Source organism: Talpa occidentalis, unplaced genomic scaffold, assembly GCF_014898055.3.
Source record: "Talpa occidentalis isolate TD23 unplaced genomic scaffold, MPIMG_talOcc4v2.1 talOcc4.2, whole genome shotgun sequence".
NCBI lineage: Eukaryota > Metazoa > Chordata > Mammalia > Eulipotyphla > Talpidae > Talpa > Talpa occidentalis.
The window spans coordinates 28,477,629-28,502,288 of record NW_023602073.1 but is presented as its reverse complement, the minus strand read 5'-3'; the positions used below and the strand labels follow the sequence as shown (position 1 = coordinate 28,502,288).

The following is a 24,660-nucleotide window of genomic DNA, read 5'->3' as shown; positions in this document are numbered from 1 at the left end:
TTCTTCTCTAGTCTGTGAGGTCCAAGAATGAATATGTTGGGTGGGAGAGTGGGGCAGGGAGGGGAGAAATATCTGGGGCTGAAGGGAGAGCTTGTGTTGTGGTTCTCATGGGGAATCGTGTGTTATTCTTCCACTTTCACTACAGAAGTCAAAAAGGAGGAAATGAAGGAACAGAGTCTGAGTCCGAGAGGTGAGGGGACCAGCGATGACAAGGACTTTGTTTGCAAAGGGGTAGGCCCATCCTCTGCTCCAGCTGGGTCTGTGGATGGGACACCAGAGCTCCCAGCATCCGGGACTGGGCCACCCTTCTCCTGCCCCACCTGTGGCAGGTGTTTCAGCAAGCTCTCCAACCTCCACAGCCACCAGTTTGTTCACAATCCCAAGAGGACTAACAACTGCAACCAGTGTGGGAGGTCATTTCGGAACCCCAAGGCCCTCAGCTACCACAGACTCATGCATCTTGGGAAGAAGCCCTTCCATTGCTCAATCTGTGACAAAACCTACTGCGATGCTTCTGGACTGAGTCGTCACCGCCGTGTCCATCTGGGTTACCGGCCCCATTCATGCCCCTTCTGTTCGAAGTGCTTCCGGGACCAGTCTGAGCTCAAACGCCACCAGAAGAAGCACCAAAACCAGGAGCCAGTGGCTAGAAACCAGAAGCATATTGTGAGGATTCCAGGCACCAAAGTTGGATTCCAGAAACATATTTTCAGGAGCCAAATGTCCGCACAGGGACTTACCACCGGAAACCACACACTAGTGGCCAGGACCCAGGAGCCCAAATTTAGAACCAAGGGTCCTGTGGCTCAGCTCCAGCCATGGACAGACAGGAGCCAGGCACCTCTAGCCAAGAACCAGGTGGTCATTGTACGAACTCAAGCTCCAGTTCATACAACTTTAGGGTCTGCCACCAAGAGCCAGGCGCCCGACACCAGAACTTCCTGCCTGGATACCAGCTCCAACTCTCACTCAGAAAAGCTTTCAAAACGCAAGGTTTTTTCTTGCCCTCACTGTCCCTTGACTTTTAGCAAGAAAACTTATCTCTTCAACCACCAGAAGGCCCACCTCCCAGAGCAGCCCCACTGCTGCTTCCACTGTGGCGAGTCCTTTGGCTCATTCTCTGGGCTGGCCAGGCACCAGCAGACCCACTGGAAGCAGAAAACCTACTGCTGCCCTGTGTGTGATGTCTGCTTTGGGGAGAAGGAGGGCCTGGTGGGTCACTGGGTCCGTCCCAATAAGTGCTGGGTGATCCTGGGGCAGAGGCTTGGCTTCCCCATGGCAGGGGAGGAAAAGACTCTTCCAGGATCCATACCCCAAGGGGGAAGGGGAGAGGTCAGGGAGAAGGCAGGTGGAGGGGAGAAAGCAGATGAGGCAGTGAGGGTCGTGAAACATAAATAAATGGCCTTTCTGACTGAGGTCTTTCTTTGTGTTTGGTTTTCCTGAGGACGGACCTCCAGGGCAAGAAGGATGCAGTAGAGAGAAGATAATGAAGTGCAGAAAGGAAGGAAAGGGGCATGAGGTGGCACACAGAAACTCATCATTAATTAGCACCCAGCTTGTTTCTTTGTGTCCGATAGATCATCGAGTAGTAATTGTTGAGTAAAACAGTGCATGCGCTGACAGGTATGAAGATGGGAGCAAAAGGAGAGAGGAGGGAGGACCCTGAGGGCCCGTCAGTACAGGAGGTGGCGGTGAGCTGGCTAAAGCAGGGGCACTGCCAGTTCTCATCCCTTGGCTGCTGGGACGAGATGGATACTATGGGTCTCCCCAACTCCAGTGTTGGGTAGAGAGCTCATATCCTGACCCTGCAGCTCTCTTCGCTCTCTCTTTGAGAGTTTGGACTCTTCCTGTTCTTTCCCCTCTACCCTCTACATCTCCAAGCACTGCCCATGAGGGCTGAGGTCATGGAAGAAACACAATAACATTGGCGCACTGTCATTTGCTAGAACGAGGTTCCTGGTCTGCATGATTTTCAGCACAGAGACCCTCCCGTCAGGGCACTCTTCAGCAAGGGGAACTCTGGGAGAGAGAAGAGCACCGGCCTGGCCACGGCCAGAGGGCTTCAGGCGGAGGACCAGAGAGAGGAGTGGGAAGGTTAGGAGAGCAGAAAGGGGCAAAGAAAGGAGCCCGGGGAACGGATGAGAACAGGTAGATGACAGAAGAGAAAGCAGTCCTGTTTGGAAGTCAGAGCATTCCTGGAAGTGGAGGTGGGAATGTCCCTGTGGTGAGGAGACCAGTGAGTATTCCACTTGATGAGGCGACTTCCCCAAGGACCACTCCTTGGACATACTGGGCTCGCCTTCACCCCTGCCAGATGCAACATCACTCAGAAGGGGTTTCCTAGAAGGAGGAGGAGGAAAAAAAAACTTGAAAAATCTATCAGTAGCTTCCATCATGAAACCATTAAACTAGGCAGGGAAAAGGCCCCTGAGGCTGCTGTAGGGAAGGGCATTGGCGTGGAGGCGGGCCCGAGGGATGCGGCAGTGGAGCAAGTCAGGCAGCAGCCGAGCGCCCCAGTGTCCTTCCTGCCACCTGTAAAACTTGTCACTAACAGCTGGCTGCCTCTGATTCCACCTCACAGGAGCCTTCCTCCACCTCTGCTCTGCAGCCCCCCCTTTCCTCTGGGATCTTTATCCCTTAACCGTGCACCCCTTCTCTTGTGCTGCCCTGACCCCACACCCCAACTTATAAGAAGAAGAGAACTTACTTAGCTCTTCAAGAAATTGCCCTGCAAACAAAGAAAAACCAGTTGGTGGCTGGTAGAAGATGACTCGCTCCTCCCTGCATCTTCCCTGGCGAGGTTCATAGTGACCCACCCTTCCCTTCCACAAAGGGACCCCAGACATCTCAGTAGTCCTCTGAGAAGCCTAGGCAGTCCAGGGGGCAGCAGGAAGGAAACCCTGGGCTCAGGGGTGCGTTTGCTGCCCGGGCACTGCACCTGCTAGTCTCCGATGCAACCAGTTGTAGCAGATGATCAAGGCGACCAGGGGTCCGAGCACCGGCACTATTACAAACAGGGTTATCTTCCAGCAGGGCACCCTCAGGAAGTGGGGATCTGGATTGTTGACCACAGAACAAACAGGATTAATGTGTTTTCCAGATGCCCATCTTGTCCTCTCCATTTTATATTGGGGTTTCTCAACCTGGGGTCCATGAACACTGAAGGAGTTCCTGGGATCTAGGGAATAAGTCCATGAAATTAGGTGGAAAAGGCACTATGTCTTTGTTTCCACAAACCTTGATTGAATTTAGCATTTTCTTCCATAAAAGTGTAATCAACAAACCTGTGACCTCACTAATGGAAACCACAGATACTCTCATTTCATTCCAATTAAAGTTGCAGAAATTTCAAAATATTGTGTAGGTTTATATTTTGAAATGACAAGCTATCAGATCTGCCACATTGTTATTTAATGTATTTTATTTAAAAATCATTACTATATGGGCCACAGGTGAGGGTCCCACATGGCATGACAGACCTCTCCTGCTGTGCCCGCTGCTCCCCTCAGCAGTGTATTTCGTCGGTCTGCCTGTTCTGTTCCCCACTCTGGCTCTGGTGAATTCTCTCACCCTCCCGTGCTTCTGACTGTACCCAGTGCTTGTATAAATAAATAAATAAATAAATCTTTAAAATGAAATAAAAGCCATTACTATATCACAAATATGTTTCTATTTTAATAATGATAGAACAATATAGTGATTTTCTTTGTACTCTATCTTTCTATGTATTTTGTTTCATGTGTACATTTAAATATTCTGGAAAGGGATCCATTAGAATCCACCATTCTGGCAAAGATATTCTTGGTACAAAAAAAAAGTGAAGATCTTTGCTATTTGAGTATTATAACAAAGATCTTTTTTCTTCCCTTCAGATGTGCAAAAACCCTGTGTATGTTGGGGGGGCGGTTGTATACACTGATACTAGCTCACTAGGTGCCAGAGATGCCAGTGGCCCTAGAAGAAAGGCTGCTGAGGCTGTTCAGGAAGGCTGCTCAAAGCAAGGTTCATCTCTGGCCTGATTTAGGACATAATTTCTAGAAAATCCACTCAACAAATATTTGAGTGCCTTTCTATAGTAGGCATTAGGCATTGACCTGAGACATAGCAATCTGCAGTGAACAAAAAGGAACAAACAAAAAAGAATTGAGTCATTGAGGTTTCAATATTTTAGTGTGGCTTGGTATCTTTATTCTTTCTCCAAGAAGCCTTCCCTGGTTACTCATGTATTGTTACTTGTCCTGCACACATGAAAATTCATTCTACTGTGTTGAGTTCAGTCTATGACATATATATAATTTTGTTCTCCAGTTAGTTTATACACTACCTCCCCAACTAGACATCAAGTTTATGTGCAAAAGATATGTTTACCTCTCCTTTGTAATTCGTGAAAGGAGAAATGACATGCACAACGTGCTTCTAATCCCTTCCAAATGAGTAAGCATCAAAAGCTGTTCAGGGGCCTCCCTGGAGGCGCAAGGGATTAAGATGCAACCTATTAAGCTAGCCGCAGCCACTGCAGCACGAGTTCCATCCCCAGCCAGGGAGCAATCCACATGACACAGCAGACCTCTCCTGCCTTGCCCGCTGCTCCCCTCAGCAGTGTATTTCAGTCAGTCTGTCTGTTCTGCTCCCCACTCTGTCTCTGGTGAATCCTCTCACCCCCCACACCTCTGGCCTGTACCCCAGTTCTTGTATGCATAAATAAATAAATCTTAAAAAAAAATGCTGTTTATGTAGTGAATGCCTGGCTCAGAAAAGTGTACTGTAAGTACTTGCTATAATCTTACCAATCCCCCAAGCAGATGATGACTAATCAAAGAAAAAAAAAGAGAGGAAGGAGGGAAAGAGAAAGTCTGCAACTTGGGACCAGAAGTCCTTGTTTCCCCAGATGTTGGGGAACTAGTGTAACACCTAGCTGACCTGCGAGGTTCAGGCCGCCCAGCACTTACCAAAAGTCCGGTGGAGATTCTCTAAAAGAGAAAGAAATGGAAAGGGACTTAATAGGGCGTTCAAAGGCACTCTTAAGCCACTTAAAATAGTTTCTAGTCATGAGTGCCCTGGGAAAGGAAGGAAAGCTATAGGATTTTACTTCTACCCTGGCTGAAGGCAGGGAAGGGGAATGAGATTTTGGACAAGTCTTGGTTGCTCATAGGGAGGTTTTGAATAATAAAGGGAGCAAAAGGTGTTGGGACTGCAGAGGTGGCCTGAGGAAATGACCATTTCAGTTATGCCAAAAGACCAGGAAGGAGACCTCGGGGAGGGAGGGTGACTGGAACTCACCAATCTCTGCTCGAAGTTTCCCTGAAATAGAAAAAGGCAAATTTTTAGTTCCTGCACTGGCAGTAGGTGGGGCCCTGCCACACCAAGCACCGGGCCTTAGTGCAGGCCACTTCTTGTACCCCAGGGTCATCCTGGGGAGGGCAGGAAGAACTCTGGATTTGCAGTCTAGAGTTACGCTCTCCCTGGCCGTTGTCTGGATTAAATGTTGGGTTAAGGAATACAGAGAACTCAGAAACTACTCTTTGCTTTTGTGTGTGTGTGTGTGTGTGTGTGTGTGTGTGTGTGTGTGTGTGTGTGTGTGTGTGATTTTCGGTTCCCAGTGTTACACCACCTGCTGTGTTGTCACTTTGTAAATCTAAAGCCACTTTCCAACGGAATGAGGAAGGGAGCAACTAACCAAATGCTGGGCAGACACTCTGTGACAGGTTATGTGCTGGGAGCTTTGGGTGACATTACCCCTGCAGGAGGGAGGGTCTCTACTTGACTGACCTGGAAACTGAAGCTTGGAGGGTTCAACCCATGCCTGAGCTGGAGTCAAACCTAAGCTGCCTAGCTCTGCCCATCATGTTCTTTGTGCTCAGCCATGTGGACTGGAGGTCATTTTCACGTGGGAGAAGTGAGCGTTGGGAAGAATTCAAAGGGAGTGAACAAACCCCATTGGTGATTCCACCAGTGTCCTCCCTCACATACCCTAGCCCTCCTTGTTGCTTTATCTTCCTAGTAATGGCAGAGGGGAAAGAGTTGAAGGTGCTGCACGGTTGGCACCTAGGCGAGTACTCGGTGGGGTAAGAAGGCTCAGAATGGGGCCTCCCTGGTGCCGCAAGGGGTTAAAACACAACCTATGAAGCTATCCACAGCCTCTGCAGCACAAGTTGGATCCCGGCCGGCCAGGGAGCTACCCACATGGCACAGCAGACCTCTTCTGACTCGCCCGCTGCTCCCCTCAGCAGTGTACTTCAGTCAATCTACCTGTTCTGTTCCCCACTCTGTCTCTGGTGGATCCTCTCAGCCCCCAGCTGGCCTGTGCCCCAGCTCTTGTATGCATAAATAAATAAATCTTAAAAAAAAACACAAAACCTCAGAATGGAAGGCCCTACATTGGAGCTGAAATTGAATTAATGGAAACAAATATGAAAACAAAATCTGAGCATCTATTAGGTGGGGAGGGCTTTTATTTTTACAGAATGCCTCACCTTCCTAAGTCTAGAGCTGTCTGACTCTGAAGCTCACACTTTCCTCATTATATGAAGCTGATGGGTATGGTGTGGGGCTGGAGGAGGGAGGCTTAGGCCTGAGCTATGCCACTTACAGGCTGTGTTTGCTTGAGTAAATCACTGAACCTCTCCAGCCTCAGTTGCCTCCTCTGTAGAATGGGCTTCTATATGCCAGCCCTACCGCTTAGGGAAATGCAAGTCTTACAATTTGTATGAAAGCATTTGGTAAACTTCATTGTGGAATTATGAATCCAGACATCACTTGAAAATAAATGTTAGTTGACCAAGTTCTAAGGCACTATCTCATTTCAAGGATGGATCCCAGGCCCCCACCCTCTAGTCTATACCTCTGAGTCTGTGCTGCAGGCAGAGGAAGACAAGGCCCACGGTGATCTGCAGGAGGAGCACAGGCAGCACTGCCAGGAGAACCAGCACCCAAGGGTTGATCCAATAGAAGGGATCTGAAAGGCAGAACCAAACCACATCCTCAAACCAGCAGTCCCAGGGGCTCCAGGACCCAGTTGGATAAAGGCACAAATATCACCAAGATTCAAAGAAGATGATACAGAATTGACCCCTGAACTCAGCCTTGAGGGAAATGTGGGTCTTGGAAGGGCTAGTGGTTTATAATGATGGGAGGCGAGGTTATATTTTGGGCCAGTCATGGAGAGTTTTGAGAACTACCTAAGGGATTAAGACCTGATTCTTGGGCCTCCCTGGTGGCACAAGGGGTTAAGCACAGCACTGTAAGCTGTCCCACAGCCTCAGCTTGGGATCCTTGTGTACCTCTATGTGCTTGAGGATCAGGTCTTTTTTTTTTTTTTTTTTTAAAGGATTTATTTGTTTATGCACTCAAGAACTGGGGTAGAGGCCAGAGGTTGGGGGAGGCAGGGGGGTGAGAGGATTCACCAGAGACAGAGTGGGTGCAGAGGAGGCAGATCTACTGAAATACAATGTTGGGGGAGCAGTGGGCAAGACAGGAAAGGCCTGCCGTGCCATGTGGTACCTCCCTGGCTGGCCAGGGATTGAACTCGTGCTGCAGAGGCTGTGGATTGCTTCACAGTGCTGTGCTTAACCTCTTGCACCACCAGGGAGGCCCCCCATATCTTATTATTTCAATACTTTGATAACTATTTTTCAGTACAAAATTTTTTTTTATGCATTTAAAATATGCTTCTGAGGAACTCTCCTACACTGCTGGTAGGAGTGCAAACTGGTCCAACCACTATGGAAAGCTGTCTGGAGCTTCCTCAGTCTATTAAAAATGGAGCTACCACATGACCTGGCAATTCCACTACTAGGGATCTACCCAAAGGACACAAAAATATTGATTCAAAAGAACACCTGTATCCCTATGTTTATTGCAGCACTATTTACAATAGGTAAAACCTGGAAACAACCCAAATACCCAAAAATAGATGACTGGATCAAGAAGATGTGGCATATATACACAATGGAATATTATTCAGCAATCAAAAAAGATAAACTCATGCCATTCGCAGCAATGTGGATGGAGCTAGAAGGGATTATGCTCAGTATGCTCAGTGAAATAAGCCAGAAGGAGAAGAAAAATATCAGATGGTTTCACTTATAGCAGGAATATAGGGGAACCAAATAAGACATTAGTGGAAAAAAATAATAACAGTACAAAACACAACAAAGCAAAACCAGACAATTATAAACCAGAGACATCCTGCAGGGGAGGAGAAAGGAGAGGGATCAGAGGGAGGGAGTGAGGGAGGAGCACAGGGGACTGAGGTGAGGATGCATGGGTGAACTGGGGAAGGAAACTCTATGGGGACTATACCTGAGGGGGTGGGGGGAAGCAAATATTCTTTAAAAATGAACAATGATGTAAAAAATTTTAAAAAAATCAGAAAAAGAAAAAAAAAAGAAAAGCATTTTTAAGATCCACACCCCATGCCCCCCTTCAAAAAAAAAAATCCTTTTGAGATGGGGCCTACCAACTTCACCAGTCTGGCAAAGGGGCACATAACACACAAAAAGATCAAATCTGGAGATTTTGAGATAGGTAGAACACAGGATTTTGTACCTGAGAGGATGTGGTATGGGACAGGTAATGAGGGAAGGCATGACCCCTCAGTTGTCCAGCTCCCACCTATTTCTAATTCCAGGTTGCTGCTCAGTGCCCAAGAGCTCCACCTGTCTAGGCTCAATGCAACTTGCTGTGGGTCAAGCCCTTTCATCTTGTTCTCTGCTTTAGGAGGCTAGATAAAGACAGTGCTTTCAGGCATAGGGATTGAGTCACAGCAAGCGACATTAAATTGGCCCAGGATTTCTAGGTATAAAAACAATCCTTCAAATTGCAGATTAAAGCTCCAGTCTGTTATTTAGTTCTCCAGAAGAAAACACAATAAACTCTGCTTTCAAAGTTCTTATTGAAAGTGACCTGTAGCAATGTAGGTTAGCAAGTGCATACCTTAGGTCTTTTTTTTATGTACATCTTTTTTATTTCCACAAAGGATTAGAATATCACAGAGAAAAGGGGATATTAGGAGTCTTCTGCTGTAAAGCAGTAAGAAGTATACAATAGGATCTATGAAGTATGCTTGACAAAGTAAATCAAACCTGAATCTAATCATGGATCTGTATGAGTTTACAGGGAATACAGGGCATGGGCCACATTTAAACAGCAGATTGGAAGAGAAATTAGCAAAATCTAGAACACAGGGAGCTCTACAGAGCAAACACCACTGTGTGGCTCCTGTTTGGATCCAATGCAAACAACCCAATTGCAAAAGTATAATTATGAAACAAAGGAAAATTTGAACACAAACTGTATATTAAGAGTTTAATTTTCAAAGATGTGACAATAGTACTATTGTTATGGTTTCTAAACATAGTTATTATATTTGAGTACTACATTCTTGAGGATTTAGCAATGAGATAATTCTGTCTAGGATTTGTCAGAGTCACTGCACTGGGGAGGTGTCAAGCGAAACAGGCCTGAGTGGGCGATTCCTGAACTATTGCTGGAGATGATGGCTACTTGGAGGCTCGGTATAGATTCTACTTCTGCCTGTGCTTTAAAGTCTCATAATGGAGGGTTTGGAGATGAGCAATAGCTAGTATGAAATCCCAAAAATGACAAGGGAAGGCCTTCCTGGTGGCACAAGGGGTTGAGCACAGCACTATGAGCAATCTGCAGCCTCTGCAGCACGAGTTTGATCCCCAGCTGGCCAGGTAGGTGACTCACATGGGGCAGCAGACCTCTCCTGTCTTGCCCGCTGCTCCCCTCAGCAGTGTATTTCAGTCAGTCTGCCTGTTCTGCTCCCCACTCTCTCTGGTGAATCCTCTCACCCCCGCACATCTGTCCTGTGCCCCGGCTCTTGTATGCATAAAAATAAAAAATAAATCTTTTAAAAAAAAAGGACAAGGGAAAATAAAGTCAGGTAGAAAGATCAGAAACTCTTTAGAGAAAGAGGGGAGGCGGGTAACAGGTGAAACTTCAGTAGCAGTAACAGCTGCCCTTGCCAGCCCCCACCCCAAATAACCTTCCGAGTTGGTTGTTTCTACTTTTGGGTGGGGTGGCGGAGGCTAGTGGAAACCTGTGCTGCGTTTCACTTTAGTTTTGTCTCAGTTCCAGGGTCTCTAGGCCAGAAGGGACAATTCCTTTCATTTGTAAAATAGTCTCACCTTTTTCCTTTTCTTTCTTCCTTTTTAAAATTTTACTTATTTATTTATTTGTTTGTTTATTTTGCTTTTTGTTTTTGAGTATGAAGAGTATGGGGAGGATGGAAGGGGTTTGGGACATGGAAACTAACCCAAAGGGGAACTTTTTTCCTCAAGGCTATCAGACTTCCTTGCAGGTAAAAAAATTCCCCCAATAAAAACAGTTGTCTGAGGAACACGCTGTGACACACAAAGCTGTTTTCATATCCCTGCACTGGTCTCTAGAAATAGTGCTTTGTTACCCCGGGCACAATGCCTCTTCTGCTGGCAGAACTGCAGCAGTTGCCCTGGAGACACAAAAGTGATTGATTGGATGTTTGTGCTGCAGGTGGGAAGGACAGAAAGCAAAGGGACCCCTCAAAACACTTTTGTTCTTCAATTAAATAGCCATTAACTTTAAAGTTTGTCTACTTGTCTTTATCTCAACTATCCTAGGATAACAGAAAATTAAAAAATCCAAGATTATAATGAAAACATCAATGGAGATAAATTTTAAAGGTGGCATCTCTTTCTTTTTTATAATTATATGCAGATATTTGTTTATTCACTTGGACTACATTATTGAAATGTATATTTCAATAATGTTCCTTCTCTAATGAAACTCCATAAACATATCAATTGAGAAATTCATTGTAATAATTGATTAATCTGACTTGTTAAGAACCATGCTCCTGGGACCTCCCTGGTGGTGCAAGGGGTTAAGACACAGCACTATGAAGCTATCTGCAGCTACTGCAGCACAGAGTTCATTCCCTGGCCAGGAATGTGACTCACATGGTGCAGCAGACCTCTCCTGTCTCACCTGCTGCTCCCCTCACCAGTGTATTTCAGTAGATCTGCCTGTTTTGCTCCCCACTCTGTCGCTGGTGAATCCTCTCACCCCCTGCACCCAGTCCTGTACCCCAGTTCTTGTATGCATAAATAAACAAATCTTTAAAAAAAAAAAAAAATAACCATGCTCTTGGTTATGACAAACAAAAGACATTCCAGAGCAAAACAAAATATCCAAGGTTGGGCTTCCCTGCTGTTCTAGAGGTTAAGTCTAGTCTCAGCATTATCACCACTAAAGGCCTGAGTTCAATCCCTAGCCAGGGCGCTACACACATGGCGCAGCAGACCTCTCCTGTCTCACCTGCAGCTCCCCTCAGCAGTGTATTTCAGTAGGTCCGCCTGTTCTGCTCCCCACTCTGTCTCTGGTGAATCCCCTCACCACCCCCCATCTCCACTTACCTCTGGCCTTCTCTGTAAAAATAAATTAAAAAAAAAAGTATCCAAGGTCCAGTTGGACACTTTAACTTTCAGGTTATTCACACCCCTCCCCCCTCTAGTAGCACAAAATAATCAGAAATTGATTGTTTATAATCAGGAATGGATTATTTTGGATTTTCCTGTTTCACTTCATTTTTTCTTAAAGCATTTTCTGCTTTTGTAATGGACATCCGTGAGCATGTAAATTCCATGTATGGATGTGCTTCTTTCTATGGAATCAGTTCCCGGGAGTGAGATGTTTGGGTCGAAGGATCTCATCTCGATTGAGAGAAGGATTGGTCTTGAAGTGAGGTCTTGGTTAACCAACAGGTAGTGCTTACTATCCCATCACCCTACTCACCTTCCACTTTCAGTTCCATTGCTGCCTCCTCTTGGTAAGAATGATCTCGGAAGAAGCAGGTGTAACCTCCTTCGTCTGAGAACCTTACATTCCGGATCTTGAGCGTGACCTTTCCCTCACCAATGTGCTCTTTCAGCAGCTCTGTCCGGCCCCGGTATTCAGGTGCCTGCTCTCCATCTTGGTCTTTGCCATTTCGGTAGAGATGGACCACCCTAGAGAAGGGGGGTCGGTACCACCCCACCTCCATGCCTGTGGCGTTCTTGCCAGGGGTTATGCGGCATGGCAATTCTGCTTCATCTCCCACAAGAGCCCGGATGGGGTGCCTTGGTCCTGTCACTCTGAACTGTCCTGTCCAAGACACCAAAAACCAGAGATTAAGTCTGAGAGGGAAGCTGGACAAGCATGTCATCAAAACGGGGAAGGAAAAGATCACTCGATTCTTAAATGGAGTTTAGAGTAAATGTTTTACATGACATGTACGTGTGTGAATGTGCACACTCATATATGTGGTTACTGAGCTCCCTAGACAGACTGTTCTAGCATGTGGTCGTCTTGACAGTTGCTGCTCACCTCTCAGCCAGCTGCATCCACCTCTGACCCTGCAACCCAGCCTCCAGGGCACAGCTTGAAGTCTCCTTGTACCAGGCATTCCGTGTTCACAACTGGCCGAATTGATCCCTTCCCTCCCATTAGGTTTTGCTTTTTCTTACTCCTCTACCACCTCTAATCCTCTGTCCTCATTCACACCGTATTCCAAAATTCCTGTCCTCCAGGGCCTCCCTGGTGGCCTAGAGGTTAAGTCTTAGCCCTATCGCTACTACCACTTGAGTCTGATCCCCAACCAGGAAGCTGACCCACATATAGTGCAGCAGATCTCTCCTGACTTGCCTGCTGCTCCCCCCAGCAGTGTATTTCAGTCAATCTGCCTGTTTTGTTCCCCACTCTGTGTCTGGTGAATCCTCTTACCCCCACCCCGACACCTCTGCTCTACACCCCAGTTCTTCTACAAGATAAATAAATATTAAGGGCCTCCCCGGTGGCGTAGCGGTTGAGCATTGGGTTGCGAAGTTGCCTGCAGCCTCTGCAGCACCGGTTCGATCCCCGGCTGCTCCCCGACCCCCGGAGGAGGGTCCCACATGGCACGCAGACCTCTCCTGCCGCCCGCTGCTCCCCTCAGCAGTGTACTTCGGTCCTTCTACCTGCTCTGCTCCCCGCTCTGGCTCTGGTGAATTCTCTCACCCTCCTGTGCTTCTGACTGTACCCAGTGCTTGTATAAACAAATAAATAAATAAATAAAAATAAATCTTAAAAAAAAATAAAAAAAAAATATTAAAAAAATATATATAGGGCCTCCCCGGTGGCGCAGCGGTTGAGCGCTGGGTTGCGAAGCTGCCCGCAGCCTCTGCAGCGCCATTTCGATCCCCGGCTGCTCCCCGGCCACCGGAGGAGGGTCCCACATGGCGCGCAGACCTCTCCTGCCGCCCGCTGCTCCCCTCAGCAGTGTACTTCGGTCCTTCTGCCTGCTCTGCTCCCCGCTCTGGCTCTGGTGAATTCTCTCACCCTCCCTCGCTCTGACTGTACCCAGTGCTTGTATAAATAAATAAATAAAAAAAAAATAAATCTTAAAAAAAAAAAAAAAAATATTAAAAAAATATATATATCTTAAAAAAAAAAATTCCTCCCCTCTAAGCCCTTCCACCCTGGAAGTGACTCTGTTTGCTCCTTCTTTTCCTCTGTGCTGTCAGGCCTCACTATAGCCCTCAGCCCTAGCCCTGCTGCTCCCAGTCTTTGTCCTGAGTCTCCTCGTCAGGCTGAGAGCTTAGATTCCCAAAGGAGGGCCTGGGCTGGGCCTCTGTCAATCAAGTGGCTCTGAGGTTGGAACCTGTTCCTTTCATTTCTCCCAGCACATGAGAGCAGGGCTCCTCTGTAAAAACTTTTCGTGCAGAGCAGAGCTCCCAGACATGACCAGATACTGCAATTCAAGCCATATTTACCAAGGTTTGCTATGGGATAGGCACCACTAAGCACTTAACCTGACAGCAATGCCAAAGGCTGTTATTATTATTGCTCCACTTGGGCAATAAAAGCCAGAAAGATAGATGAGAAGTAAGTAGCTCAAGGTGAAGCTTGAGGTCAGGTCACACTATTGAGTTTGGGTTCTATTCTGGAGGCTGTAGAGGCTCTGGAAGTTTCTGAGGAGAGGACTAAACTTGTCAGCACATCCATGTTTCAGAAAGTTCTCTTGCCTAGAACTTGAGGATGAATGAAGGACATGGGTCTAGGGAGAGTAGACTTTTGCTGTTCTCAGGGTCTCCCAGGGCAGGAATAAAAGAGAAATCTTACCGGCATTGCTGGAGGACAGCTGGAGGAGGAGGAAGGGCAGGAGGGAGGGGAGGCAGCTGAGTAGAGAGGAGCTCACTAAAGGTGCCATCTCCACTGTCACTGGGGACAGAGAGCCCCTGCATCAGGGTCAGGCCACACAGAGGCCCTGGGATGCATGTCCCCAACTGCTGAAAAAGCCTGAGGGGAGGATCTGGGAGGGCAGGGCTGCTAGGGCCCGCCTCCTTGGTTGTGTTGCAGCTGTGCTCGGAGGTACAGCCCCACGTCATCCTTGCCAGGCACTTACACAAAAGGGCTACAGACCGATGGGCATGACCAGAGTCTGCCTTCCCCACCCGCTCAGAGCTATGGAGCAGAGGCTGCCTGGTACTGGGCCTCCCTCCCCCCTCCTTCCTGGCCACCCAACCTAGAGGGGACTTCTAGGATCTGACCAGTTGGAGCACTCGCTCATTGGACCTCCCAAAGGGGCTTGTTCATGTGATCTATGAGGTTCTTTCAACCCCTCTCCTTTTGGGATTAGTCAAGGAAGAGGGTTATCTTTGACTTTTTTTTTTTTTTTAAGATTTATTTAGCATACAAGAACTGGGGTACAGGCCAGAGGTGTGGGGGTGAGAGGATTCACTGGAGACAGAGTGGAGAATAGAACAGGCAGATTGACTGAAATGCACTGCTGAGGGGAGGAGCGGGCGAGGCAGGAGAGGTCTGCTGTGCCGTGTGGGTCACTCCCTGGCTGGGGATCGAACTTGTGCTGCAGTGGCTGCAGATAGCTTCATAGGTTGCGTCTTAACCTCTTGCACTACCAGGGAGGCCATATCATTGACTTTTTAAAAAGAAAGTTTATTTAAACTCAGCTCCTTATTTCTCATGCCTCACAACTGTCATTGCTGGGCCATTTTTCTTGACGTTTAACCTGCCTTTCTCCTGCTACAAGCCCAAACTCCCTTCTTCCTGTTCAGATGTATGATGGATTGCTGGGACTTGTAAGCGTCTAATTCTCAAAGCACACATTTATGAAGGGCATGAGTTGAACATTATTAGTTGATGCAACCAGATCTTCAAGAGGCGGGCTTGGAGAAGGAAGAACAGCAAAGGCAGTGACTGTCAGTTAGCTCAGGCATGGAGGACAGAGCCAGTACCCAATCATGTCCCCCAGCTGAGCCATCACAGAGGAAAGTGACCTGGAATGGAAGTATGATCAAAATGACCTTTGGGCTCAGCTGATCACCGAAGGGTGAGGCCAGTAGTAGCACCATATTTGAAAAATGCATTTTCCAATCTTATAGCCAGGATGCCTTATCAATTAAACAAAATCGGTGAGAAAATTTCAATCACGCTGTCCAATACAGCAGTAATCGTAAGTGGTCCTTTATTTTTAAAGATTTATTTATTTATTTATTTATTTATTTATTTATGCATGCATGCAAGAACTGGGGTATAGGCCAGAGGTACAGCAGGTGAGAAGTTTCACCAGAGACAGAGTGGGGAGCAGAACAGGCGAACCTACTGAAATACACTGTTGAGGGGAGCAGTGGATGAGACAGGTGAGGTCTGCTGTGCCATGTGGGTTATCTCCCTGGCCAGGGATCGAACTCATGCTGCAGTGGCTGGAGCTAGCTCGATAGCACTAAGACTTTAACCCCTGCACCACCAGGGAGACCCCATAAATGGTCATTTAAATGAAATTAAGCATTCAGTTCCTTGATTGCACTAGGCATATTTTAAATGCTCAGTAACACATGACTAGCAGGCTAGTGGTTCCCTCAGTGGATGGAGCCATTTCCATCAAAACAAAAAATTACATTGGGCAGCACCATTCAAGAGCTGGGAAAATGCCTGGGATATACATTTGCTGCTTTTGTTTATGTGAGCTTACGGAGGTAGAAGGACAGACTGATCAGCTGAGTCTGGAAGTTGCTTATTCTTTCTCCCTGGAAGGCAGCTGGAGTGCAGACACAATGGGTTGACTGTTTTGAAGCTCTGAGCATGAAAGTCAAGGTCAGGAGGGTGAAAGTCAGGGTCAATCAGGTGAAAGAAAAACTTCTGTGCATATCTGACTCAAGTGGGGACTCTTTCTTCCAGAACCTAATATATCCTGGGAGACTTTTCCTCCATAGTGAAATTTCAGATAGGAGATATATACCCAGGGTGCTTTCTTGAGCAGGTTTGGGGGGCCATAGGATACTTGAAATTGTCTACTACCTGTGTCTCCAAAAGCTGAATAGGAAATCAGGTGGAGTGGAGGGTGGGGGAAGCAGAGAGGGTCAGGAGCTGGACAATCAAAGCCACTTTGGAGCAATCACAGCATCACTGGGGGAAAAAAACTCAACACCTTACTGACTGCTTCCATGTGGCATTTCTAAGTGGATTATGTGTTTTACATCACTTAATCAACACAACAATAGCACAAGCATTAAAGCATCATTTTTTAAAAAGATTTATTTATTTATTTATACAAGCACTCGGTACAGTCAGAAGCGCCGGAGGGTAAGAGAATTCACCAGAGCCAGAGTGGGGAGCAGAACAGACAGACTGACGAAATACACTGCTGAGGGGAGCAGTGGGCGCGACAGGAGAGGTCTGTCTCGCCACGTGGGACCCTTGCTGGCAGCCGGGAATTGCACTGGCACCTCAGAGGCTGTGGGCAGCTTTGCAGCTCAGCGCTCAACAGCTGCGCCACCAGGGGAGGCCCCGTTTGTTTTTTTTACAGAGGAGACACTGAGGCAGGAAAGAAGTCAAGGCACTTGTTCAAGGGCACAACAGTAGAGAGTTGCAGAGCTGGGATTAAAGTCAGGTTTTCTAGTGATGTCCAGACTTGCCCAAGACATATCACTCTGGCCTATGGATTATTTTCAGCTGAGGCCAATTAAGGCTCTGCAGGCTCGTGAGAAACTTCTATCTCTTCCATAACTGTCTAGGAAAATGTTAATTGGAGATATTGCCCCAAATTAGGATTTATGTCAGAAATAACCTTTCTGGGCCTCCCTGGTGGTGCAAGGGGTTAAGAAACAGCACTATGAAGCTATCTGCAGCCACTGCATCATCCCCAGTCAGGGAGGTGACCCACATGGTGCAGCAGACCTCTCCCGACTCACACACTGCTCCCCTCAGTGGTATGTTTCAGTCAGTCTGCCTGTTCTGTTCCCTATTCTGTCTCTGGTGAATCCTCTCACCCCCCACACCTCTGGCCTGTTCCCCAGTTCTTGTATGCAAAAATAAATCTTTAAAAAAATAACCTTTCTATCCTAAAATGCTATCTATCTATCTATCTATCTATCTATCTATCTATCTATCTATCTCGCAGGCAAAATTACTCATCTTATGAGTCACTCCCTCCGCATTACCTCTTTGAATCTCAGGACTCCCCCTATTCCTTAGCTGAGGCTATAGAGGTTTCTCACTTTGTCCCACTGGCTTTAGAATCAACACCCACGTGGAGTCTCCATATGTATGTAATTGCATTTGTTCTTTTCTCCTACTCATCCGTCTGATATTAATTTCATTGCCTGACCAGTCCAAGAAGAACCCAAAGGGATGGGGGAAATTTCCTCTTTGCCCCTCCCTACTCTCGCCCCAGGGTGGCACATATAATGACCATTCTGCTCACCTCTGAAGAGCTCAGCTCCTCACCTCCATGCCCTCAGCTGCCTTAACCTCTGGAAAGGGGATGATTTCTGGATCTGGGGTGAGCAGCCCCTTGGGTGACAGGGCCTTGAGGCAAAAGTGATGTAAATCAGAGGGGCCACCAGCAAAAATGAAGCCAGTGGTGGGCCTCCCAGGTGGTGCAGGGTTACAGTTTCAGGGCTATTAAGCTATTGCCAGCCACTGCGGCAAGGGAGTTCGACCGTGGCAAGGGAGTTCGACCCCAGCCAGGGAGCCAACTCGCATGGTGCAGCAGACCTCTCCTGTTTCACCCACTGCTCTCCTCAGCAGTGTATTTCAGTAGATTCACCTGTTCTGCTCCCGACTCTGCCTCTGGTGAAACCTCTCACCCCGAAACCTCCGGCCTATCCCCCCAGTTCCTGTATGCATAAGTAAATTAAAAATAAATCTTAAAAAAAAATGAAGCCAGTGGTGTTGCCATTTACAGAAATCTGGTTGCAGGAGTATCAGGTTTTGCTGGGCAGGAGTATGGGGTAACTGTGCCTGAGAGGTGAAGCTGCCCTGTCAGCCAGGGCTGGTCATTTCCTTCAGTACTAAAATGTAACTGACTTTGCGTAGTATAGGATGTGTGATTTTGTTAGGATTCTCGTTGCTTCTTGTGTTTTGCTTACCATGGTAATTTCCACTGATCTTGTCTGATAATGAGCCCTGAACATGGTAATGTATGCAAAGTGACACTAATACAGTAAGTGTTTATGTTAATGAACATGCTGTGCATATGGGAAACAGTAAGCACACGGTAAATGGCAGCCTACTTAGGTAGTTGCTCAATAACAGTACTGCTGAGGCTTTTTGACATAATGCGTAAAATATGTATTTTACAGAAGTAATAATAGAATAATAGAAGCTGTTCTGCTGCTGGGGTTATTTATTTAATGCATAGTTCCACATGAATACATAATAGAGCTCTCTGGAACTTTAAAAAACAATTATTATTTATTTGCTTGTTCATTCACTTCTGTTTTAAAATCTCAAAGGCATGAAATAAAATAGGTTGAAAGTCATCCAGAATCAACCTGTGTTTTTCCTGACTCCTTCCAAATACACACATACAACACTAGAGGGAGCTTGGAGAGAGTCACTGCAAATGAAGACTAAAGATAGCACTTTCTAGCACCCTTAAAAAAACAAATGACAGCAATCTATCTTGGAGATCTTTCTATATTAGTGCCTCAAGAACATTTTTGTTATTTTATACAGATATACAATATTTTATTGCATGAACATGTTATGCTTATTTAATGAGTCTCCTAGGAACCTTAGGTTGCTTCAATTTTTGAAGTATCTACTTTACTAGGTTGAAATAAAAATGTATTCAACCAATTTAAATTAATAAATATTTAACAGCAAATTCAATGTATCAAGTTTTTTGGTAAGTCTTGGTTATAAATGTTCCAGCAAGGGGCCTCCCTGGTGGCCTACGGGTTAAGTCTCAGCGCTGTCACTACTGCCACCTGAGTCGGATCCCCTACCAGGGAGTTAACCCACATATAGTGCAGCAGACCTCTCCTGACTCACCCACTGCTCCCCTCAGCAGTGTGTTTCAGTAAATCCACCTGTTCTGCTCTCCACTCTGTCTCTAATGAATCCTCTTGCACCCCACACCTCTGGCCTATACCTTAGTTCTTGTACGCATAAATAAATAAAAATAAAATCTTAAGACAAAACACAAATTGAAAAATAAAATCATCAAGAATTTGAAGACACAGAGCATTAAAACCCACAGTGTCACCTTCGAAGCAAGAGACCTGAGTGACTCCCTGGTCTCAGGCCCATGAAGTTCACTCTGCACACAGGTGGAATCCATGTATTTGTAATTTTAATAAATGTTGATAAATTAACCTGACAAAGTTGTATATTTTGTACAAGTGTATGCACTTTACTAAACCTTTCTCTTCTGTATAGGGAGGGGATGATAACTTGTACCTCATTAGGGTTATGATAGAATTATATGAATGAGTCCCCGTGAAGGGTGGATGGTAGTCAGGGACACTCAGCCAGTACTGTCATCCACCCCCCAGGCATGGCTTTCTGTTTTCCTCTGGAACATCCTTTAGCAGCATAAATTTCTTTTTTTTTTTTTGAAGATTTATTTATTTATGCATACAAGAACTGGGGTACAGGCCAGAGGTGTGGGGGGTGAGAGGATTCACCAGAGACAAAGCGGGGAACAGAACAGGCAGATCTACTGAAATACACTGCTGAGGAGAGCAGTGAGTGAGGCAGGAGAGGTCTGCTGCACCATGTAGGTTGCTCCCTGGCGAGGGATCGAACTTGTGCTGCAGTGGCTGCGGATAGCTTCATAAGTTGCATCTTAACCCCTTGTGTCACCAGGGAGGCCCTAGTGGCATAACTTTCAAGAGGAATTTGACATTTCCACTTTTGCAGCCCTGTTTTTATATTATAGTATTTGTGTATTTAAATTGATAGTCCATGGAGACTCAATGTCTTAGAGACTCAATGTCTGATAGACTAATTTATATTCCCTTGGTCAGAGGTTTCATAGGCGCCCTGGAGAAATGAGAACATGGACCTGAATCAATCTGATGCAGGTAACACTGAGGATTGTACACACAGTGAAGCCAGGAGCTTTTATTGATTTATTTTTTAAGATTTATTTTTATTTATTCATGCATACAAGAACTGGGGTGTAGGCCAGAGGTGGGGTGGGGTGAGAGGATTCACCAGACATAGAGTGGGGGAGCAGAACAGGTGCATCTATTGAAATACACTGCTGAGGGGAGCAGCAGGGGAGTCCGGAGAGGTCTGCTGCACCATATGTGGGTTAGCATTCTGGCCAGGGATTGAACTCATGTAGCAGTGGCTGGCGATAGCTTGATAGCACTGAGGCTTTAACCCCTGTGCTACCAGGGAGGCCAAGCCAGGGGCTTTTATACTGATATCTTTATATAGTTACACACACACAGGCAGACCAGAAAAATATAGAGAACATAAAACCAGAGCTGTTCTGTTAAAGGTTTAAACTATATCTGTTAGCATCTTCCCCACTCCTCCCCCCATTGTGGCTCCTTGTTACTATTCTGTAAGTCACTCACCATTATTTTCACCTTTCATTAAAACATTAAAAAAATAAAAAAGGATTCTGCTTGTTGCAAACCAGGCACTTAAGCTTGCTTTCTTTTTCTCCAGAAATGGCAATGAATTTGTGCTGATTTTGATCAAAATGTTCTGGGTTGTTCTGTGGAAGAGGCATTAAGCTATTCGGCAGCTCCTCGTGGGGGTACAAGAGTTAGGTGCAAATTCTCAAAAGCAGATTGCAGTTCAATACAAAGAAGAATCTTCTCTCATCAGAACTGTCCAACCAGCGCGGGGATGGGCTGTGGGAGCGAGCTTCCCATTCTAGGACGTTCAAGACAACGCTGAATGAGAGGTCAGGCGAGGTAATCCTACGGCTTTTTCCATGCCGCAGGATCCTACAAGAGTATCAAGTGTCACTTCCCCCTCCCCCAACCTCTCCCCGCTTACTTTCCATTTCTCTGGCACCTTCACTTTCGCCAAAATGCCCGCAGGACCTTGCGGGTGCAGGACCCGGAGGAGCTCCCAGTCTGCCCGGCAACAGTGACGTGACGGCTTCCCCACTGACAATTGGCTGCTAGGAGCCTTGAGGCGGAGAATAATGCGGGGATTACAAACAGGTTCAAGCGAGGCTCATGCGAGCGGCGCAGAGACGTCCAGTTCCTTTATTGTCTTGTTGCCCAGAGTCAGTGTCCTTGGTTACCTGCTTTGCTCCGCTGCCCCCCCGCCCCCTCCGCCCCGGTTCTCTGCTCTAGTCCAGCCTGGATTAAGGCGGCCTATATTGCTGCTTGGCCAATAGTTCAGGAGCGGGGAGATCCAGGTGGCCATTCCGTCACCTGGTGCAGTTCCTCAGCGCACCCGCCCTGCAAAATTGCTCCGACCGCAGAAATGGCAGTGGTAGCCATCTTGGAACAGCTGCTGTCACTGCTTATCATCTCAAGCCTGGCAATTAAGATTTTTTTTTTTTTATTTCCTAGAAAACTATCTGGAGGGATAATTAAGAGGCATTCCAGGACTCGTAATATTCTGGCTCCAGAATATGGAAGACCCTGTATCTTCACATGTAACATGATATATGGAAATTTAGGATGCTCACATTAAATTGCTGATTGCTAAACAGGTTCTATTCAAACTTGCTGCCCTGTAGAAAGACTATAACCTTGGATAGATAGCTTAAAGCAGCTTCTGCTTCTTTAACTATAAAATAAGAATTATGCCACCCAATTTGTGGGGTCCGGGTGAGGATCACACGAGACACGGTACATAAAATGCTTAGTTCTGTGTCTAGTCTTAGTAATCATCTCGCCTCCTTGCAGAGCCTGTGCAGAGGCAGTTAAGTCAGAGGGCAGGACTTTATACTGCTTTCTCTGCGTCCTCCCAGGCATGGAGAATGAGAACTACATTGCTGAAAGAATGAATAACAAAGTGGAACTCCCAGGTTTAGTTTCCAGTGATGCCAGGTTTAGATTCCCAGGTTTAGATTCCAGGTTTAGTTTCCAGTCTTTGTATTCTCTTCTTCCCTTTCACTCAGTGGATACCTCCTCCCAAACCCCCCAAGTACCTTCTCTCCTTCTAACTCCTTTTGGTCAATGTAGACACTTTCCTTGACCACACTACTTTGAGAGGCAGGGATGACTCATGATAAAATGGCTTTAGTTGTTTCTCAGGGGCCAGGTGCAAAGGTGGGCTATGGAGCCAGTCTCCTCTTTCCCCTTGATAGAGCAAGCCGCAAGTCCTCTCTGTTGTCTTCCCTCCCATTCCAGGAAGAGCGCACATTAGTGTTTCTTACTGTTGGTCATGGGGCTTTGTGTACATGTCAGGGAACGTTGTTGCTCCTGACCTACAGCAACCAGCCCAGGGGCTGCTTATGTGCCCCTTTGGGTGCCAGAAGAGGAAACTGAGGTCCAGATTATTTTTAATTATTATTATTATTTTTTAGAGCCAATCAAGTTGAATCGAGTAGTCTTTCTTGTTGACCAGATTTTGATGACTAACTGGAGCAAATTGGTTCCCAGATACCATCATCATTCTAAACAGGTGGTGTTGCTAACTCACTAGATAAGGCGGCATATATGTATTTTTAAGATTTGTTTATTTTTGCATACAAGAGTTGGGGTACAGGCCAGAGGTGCTGGGGGTGAGAGGATTCACCAGAGACAGAGTAAGGAGCAGAACAGGCAGACTGACTGAAATGCACTGCTGAGGGGGGTGCCAGGCAAGCCAGGAGAGGTCTGCTGCGCCATGTGGGTAGCTCCTTGGCTGGTGGGGTTCGAACTGGTGCTGCAGAGGCTGTGGATAGCTTCGCAGTGCTGTGCTTAACCCCTTGTGCCACCAGGGAGGCTCAAGGGGGCATATTTGTTATAATTTTATCCTAGAAAAAAAAAGTGTGGTGAGGGGAAAAGCTGTTATTTAATATATTTGACTGTATTTCAATATATTTGACTATAAGATTTTTTAATATGCTTGTGAAAGTGTTGGTTCAGTTACTAACTTACTAACCAACTGTAGAGGCAGGACTGGACACAGTGCAGGTTTTCTGATCCAGCAGACCAGGTAAAGGAGAAGTCAGAGTCCTCAGTGGCTTTTGCAAGTTTTTTATTTAGATTTACCAGGTACACGGCAGGCAGGGGCGCTGGGGGCGGGGGCTGGGAGGCCTGCCAGGCCTGCCAGCAAGTCTTCACTCTGGGCTCTCCGACCTTCTCTCACATTCTCTCTGCTGTTCCTGTGACTCTGCTTCTCTCTTGGCTTCTGCTGCTCTTGCTTCTCTTTCGGCTTCTTCTGCTGGAGTCCCTGTGACGCTGCCCTTAATAAAAGCCCAGTCTCAGCCCAGGTGAATCTCATCTACATAGGCCCACACCCTACTCCAGGTGCCCGCCATCAGGCATGCATTCAGGACCACAAGGATCCATCGTCTATCCTGATGGCGGGAGGGCAGAAAAGCCTGACATTTTTCCTTACCCTACACCAACTCAGTCTGTTAATGCTGTTCCCTCAGAGAAGGATGAGGAGTTTGTAAGGAATTAGTAACCTATAAAGGGCAGGGGTACTAAAATTGGCAAGAGTGGGGTTGAATGTGGAAATGTGTGACCTCCGGTTGAGGTGGCATGGATGTGGAACAGTGGTTTTGTATTGGTTATGGTCATACTTCTTCTGGGGTAGCCTTGAAACCTTATAGTGATTTCAGCTTCGCAGCACAGCTTTCTTGCCTAACAGAGTTAATCAGGGATACACACTATTGTATTCAAATCAGGGTTAGGCAATTGCAGTGAGACTTAATAGAAACTGGGAACTTCCCCACTATTTCATATACTGGTTAATATATTTTCACACTGAGCATATGGTCTTTGTGATAATGATTTTCCCTAAAGTTACAAAACAAACACCTGAAAAAGCTTAAGGAACTTTTGGGAAAATGCTCAATTTCTGAAAGGTCGTAAGCGCGCCTTGTAATTAGTGCCATCTAGTGGTCAAGGTAAGTTATTGCTCTGATGTTGACCACAAAGCAAGAGCAGGGAACAGCGAGGTTCAACTGGCATAACTAGAAGGTGAGAGGACTTTAGTGAATGACATGCCATAGTCATTTGCCAATGTTTCACAGTGATTTTACTTACTGAAATCTTAATCCATCAATTCTCACATTTAAAGACTTGGTGGTGGGTAAATTACCCATCGTGAACAGTCAATGGAGGAAATACTAATTTGTGTTCATGGGGAGTTTTTACATCCTCAAAACATTTTCTATGACTGTATTTGTTAGTCACCATAATATGTGAGATAAGTAGATCAAATAGTTGTATTTGATTAAAGTGGGAAGGTGACAAAGTTGAG

General features: G+C 46.4%; 2 protein-coding genes across 6 annotated transcripts in view; one reads left to right on the top strand and one right to left on the bottom strand.

Annotated features, from left to right (window-relative positions):
- The window catches only part of ZFP57 (ZFP57 zinc finger protein), a 31,756-nt gene extending 28,360 nt beyond the window's left edge, over nt 1–3,396 (top strand). For all 5 annotated transcript variants that reach the window (XM_054698455.1, XM_037519230.2, XM_037519229.2 and 2 more), the window contains one exon: nt 146–3,396. In XM_054698455.1, coding sequence (XP_054554430.1) covers nt 146–1,398 — 1,253 coding nt within the window. In that variant the 3' untranslated portion in view covers nt 1,399–3,396. The remainder of the gene's footprint in view (nt 1–145) is intronic.
- On the bottom strand, nt 2,907–14,227 carry MOG (myelin oligodendrocyte glycoprotein). The gene is made up of 6 exons (XM_037519233.2): nt 14,140–14,227; nt 11,797–12,144; nt 6,842–6,955; nt 5,281–5,301; nt 4,950–4,970; nt 2,907–3,055 (listed from the first exon to the last, which is right to left on the bottom strand). The coding sequence occupies exons 1-6, from the start codon at nt 14,225–14,227 to the stop codon at nt 2,907–2,909; spliced, it is 741 nt and encodes a 246-aa protein (XP_037375130.2).
- Between the last annotated feature and the right edge of the window lie 10,433 nt (nt 14,228–24,660).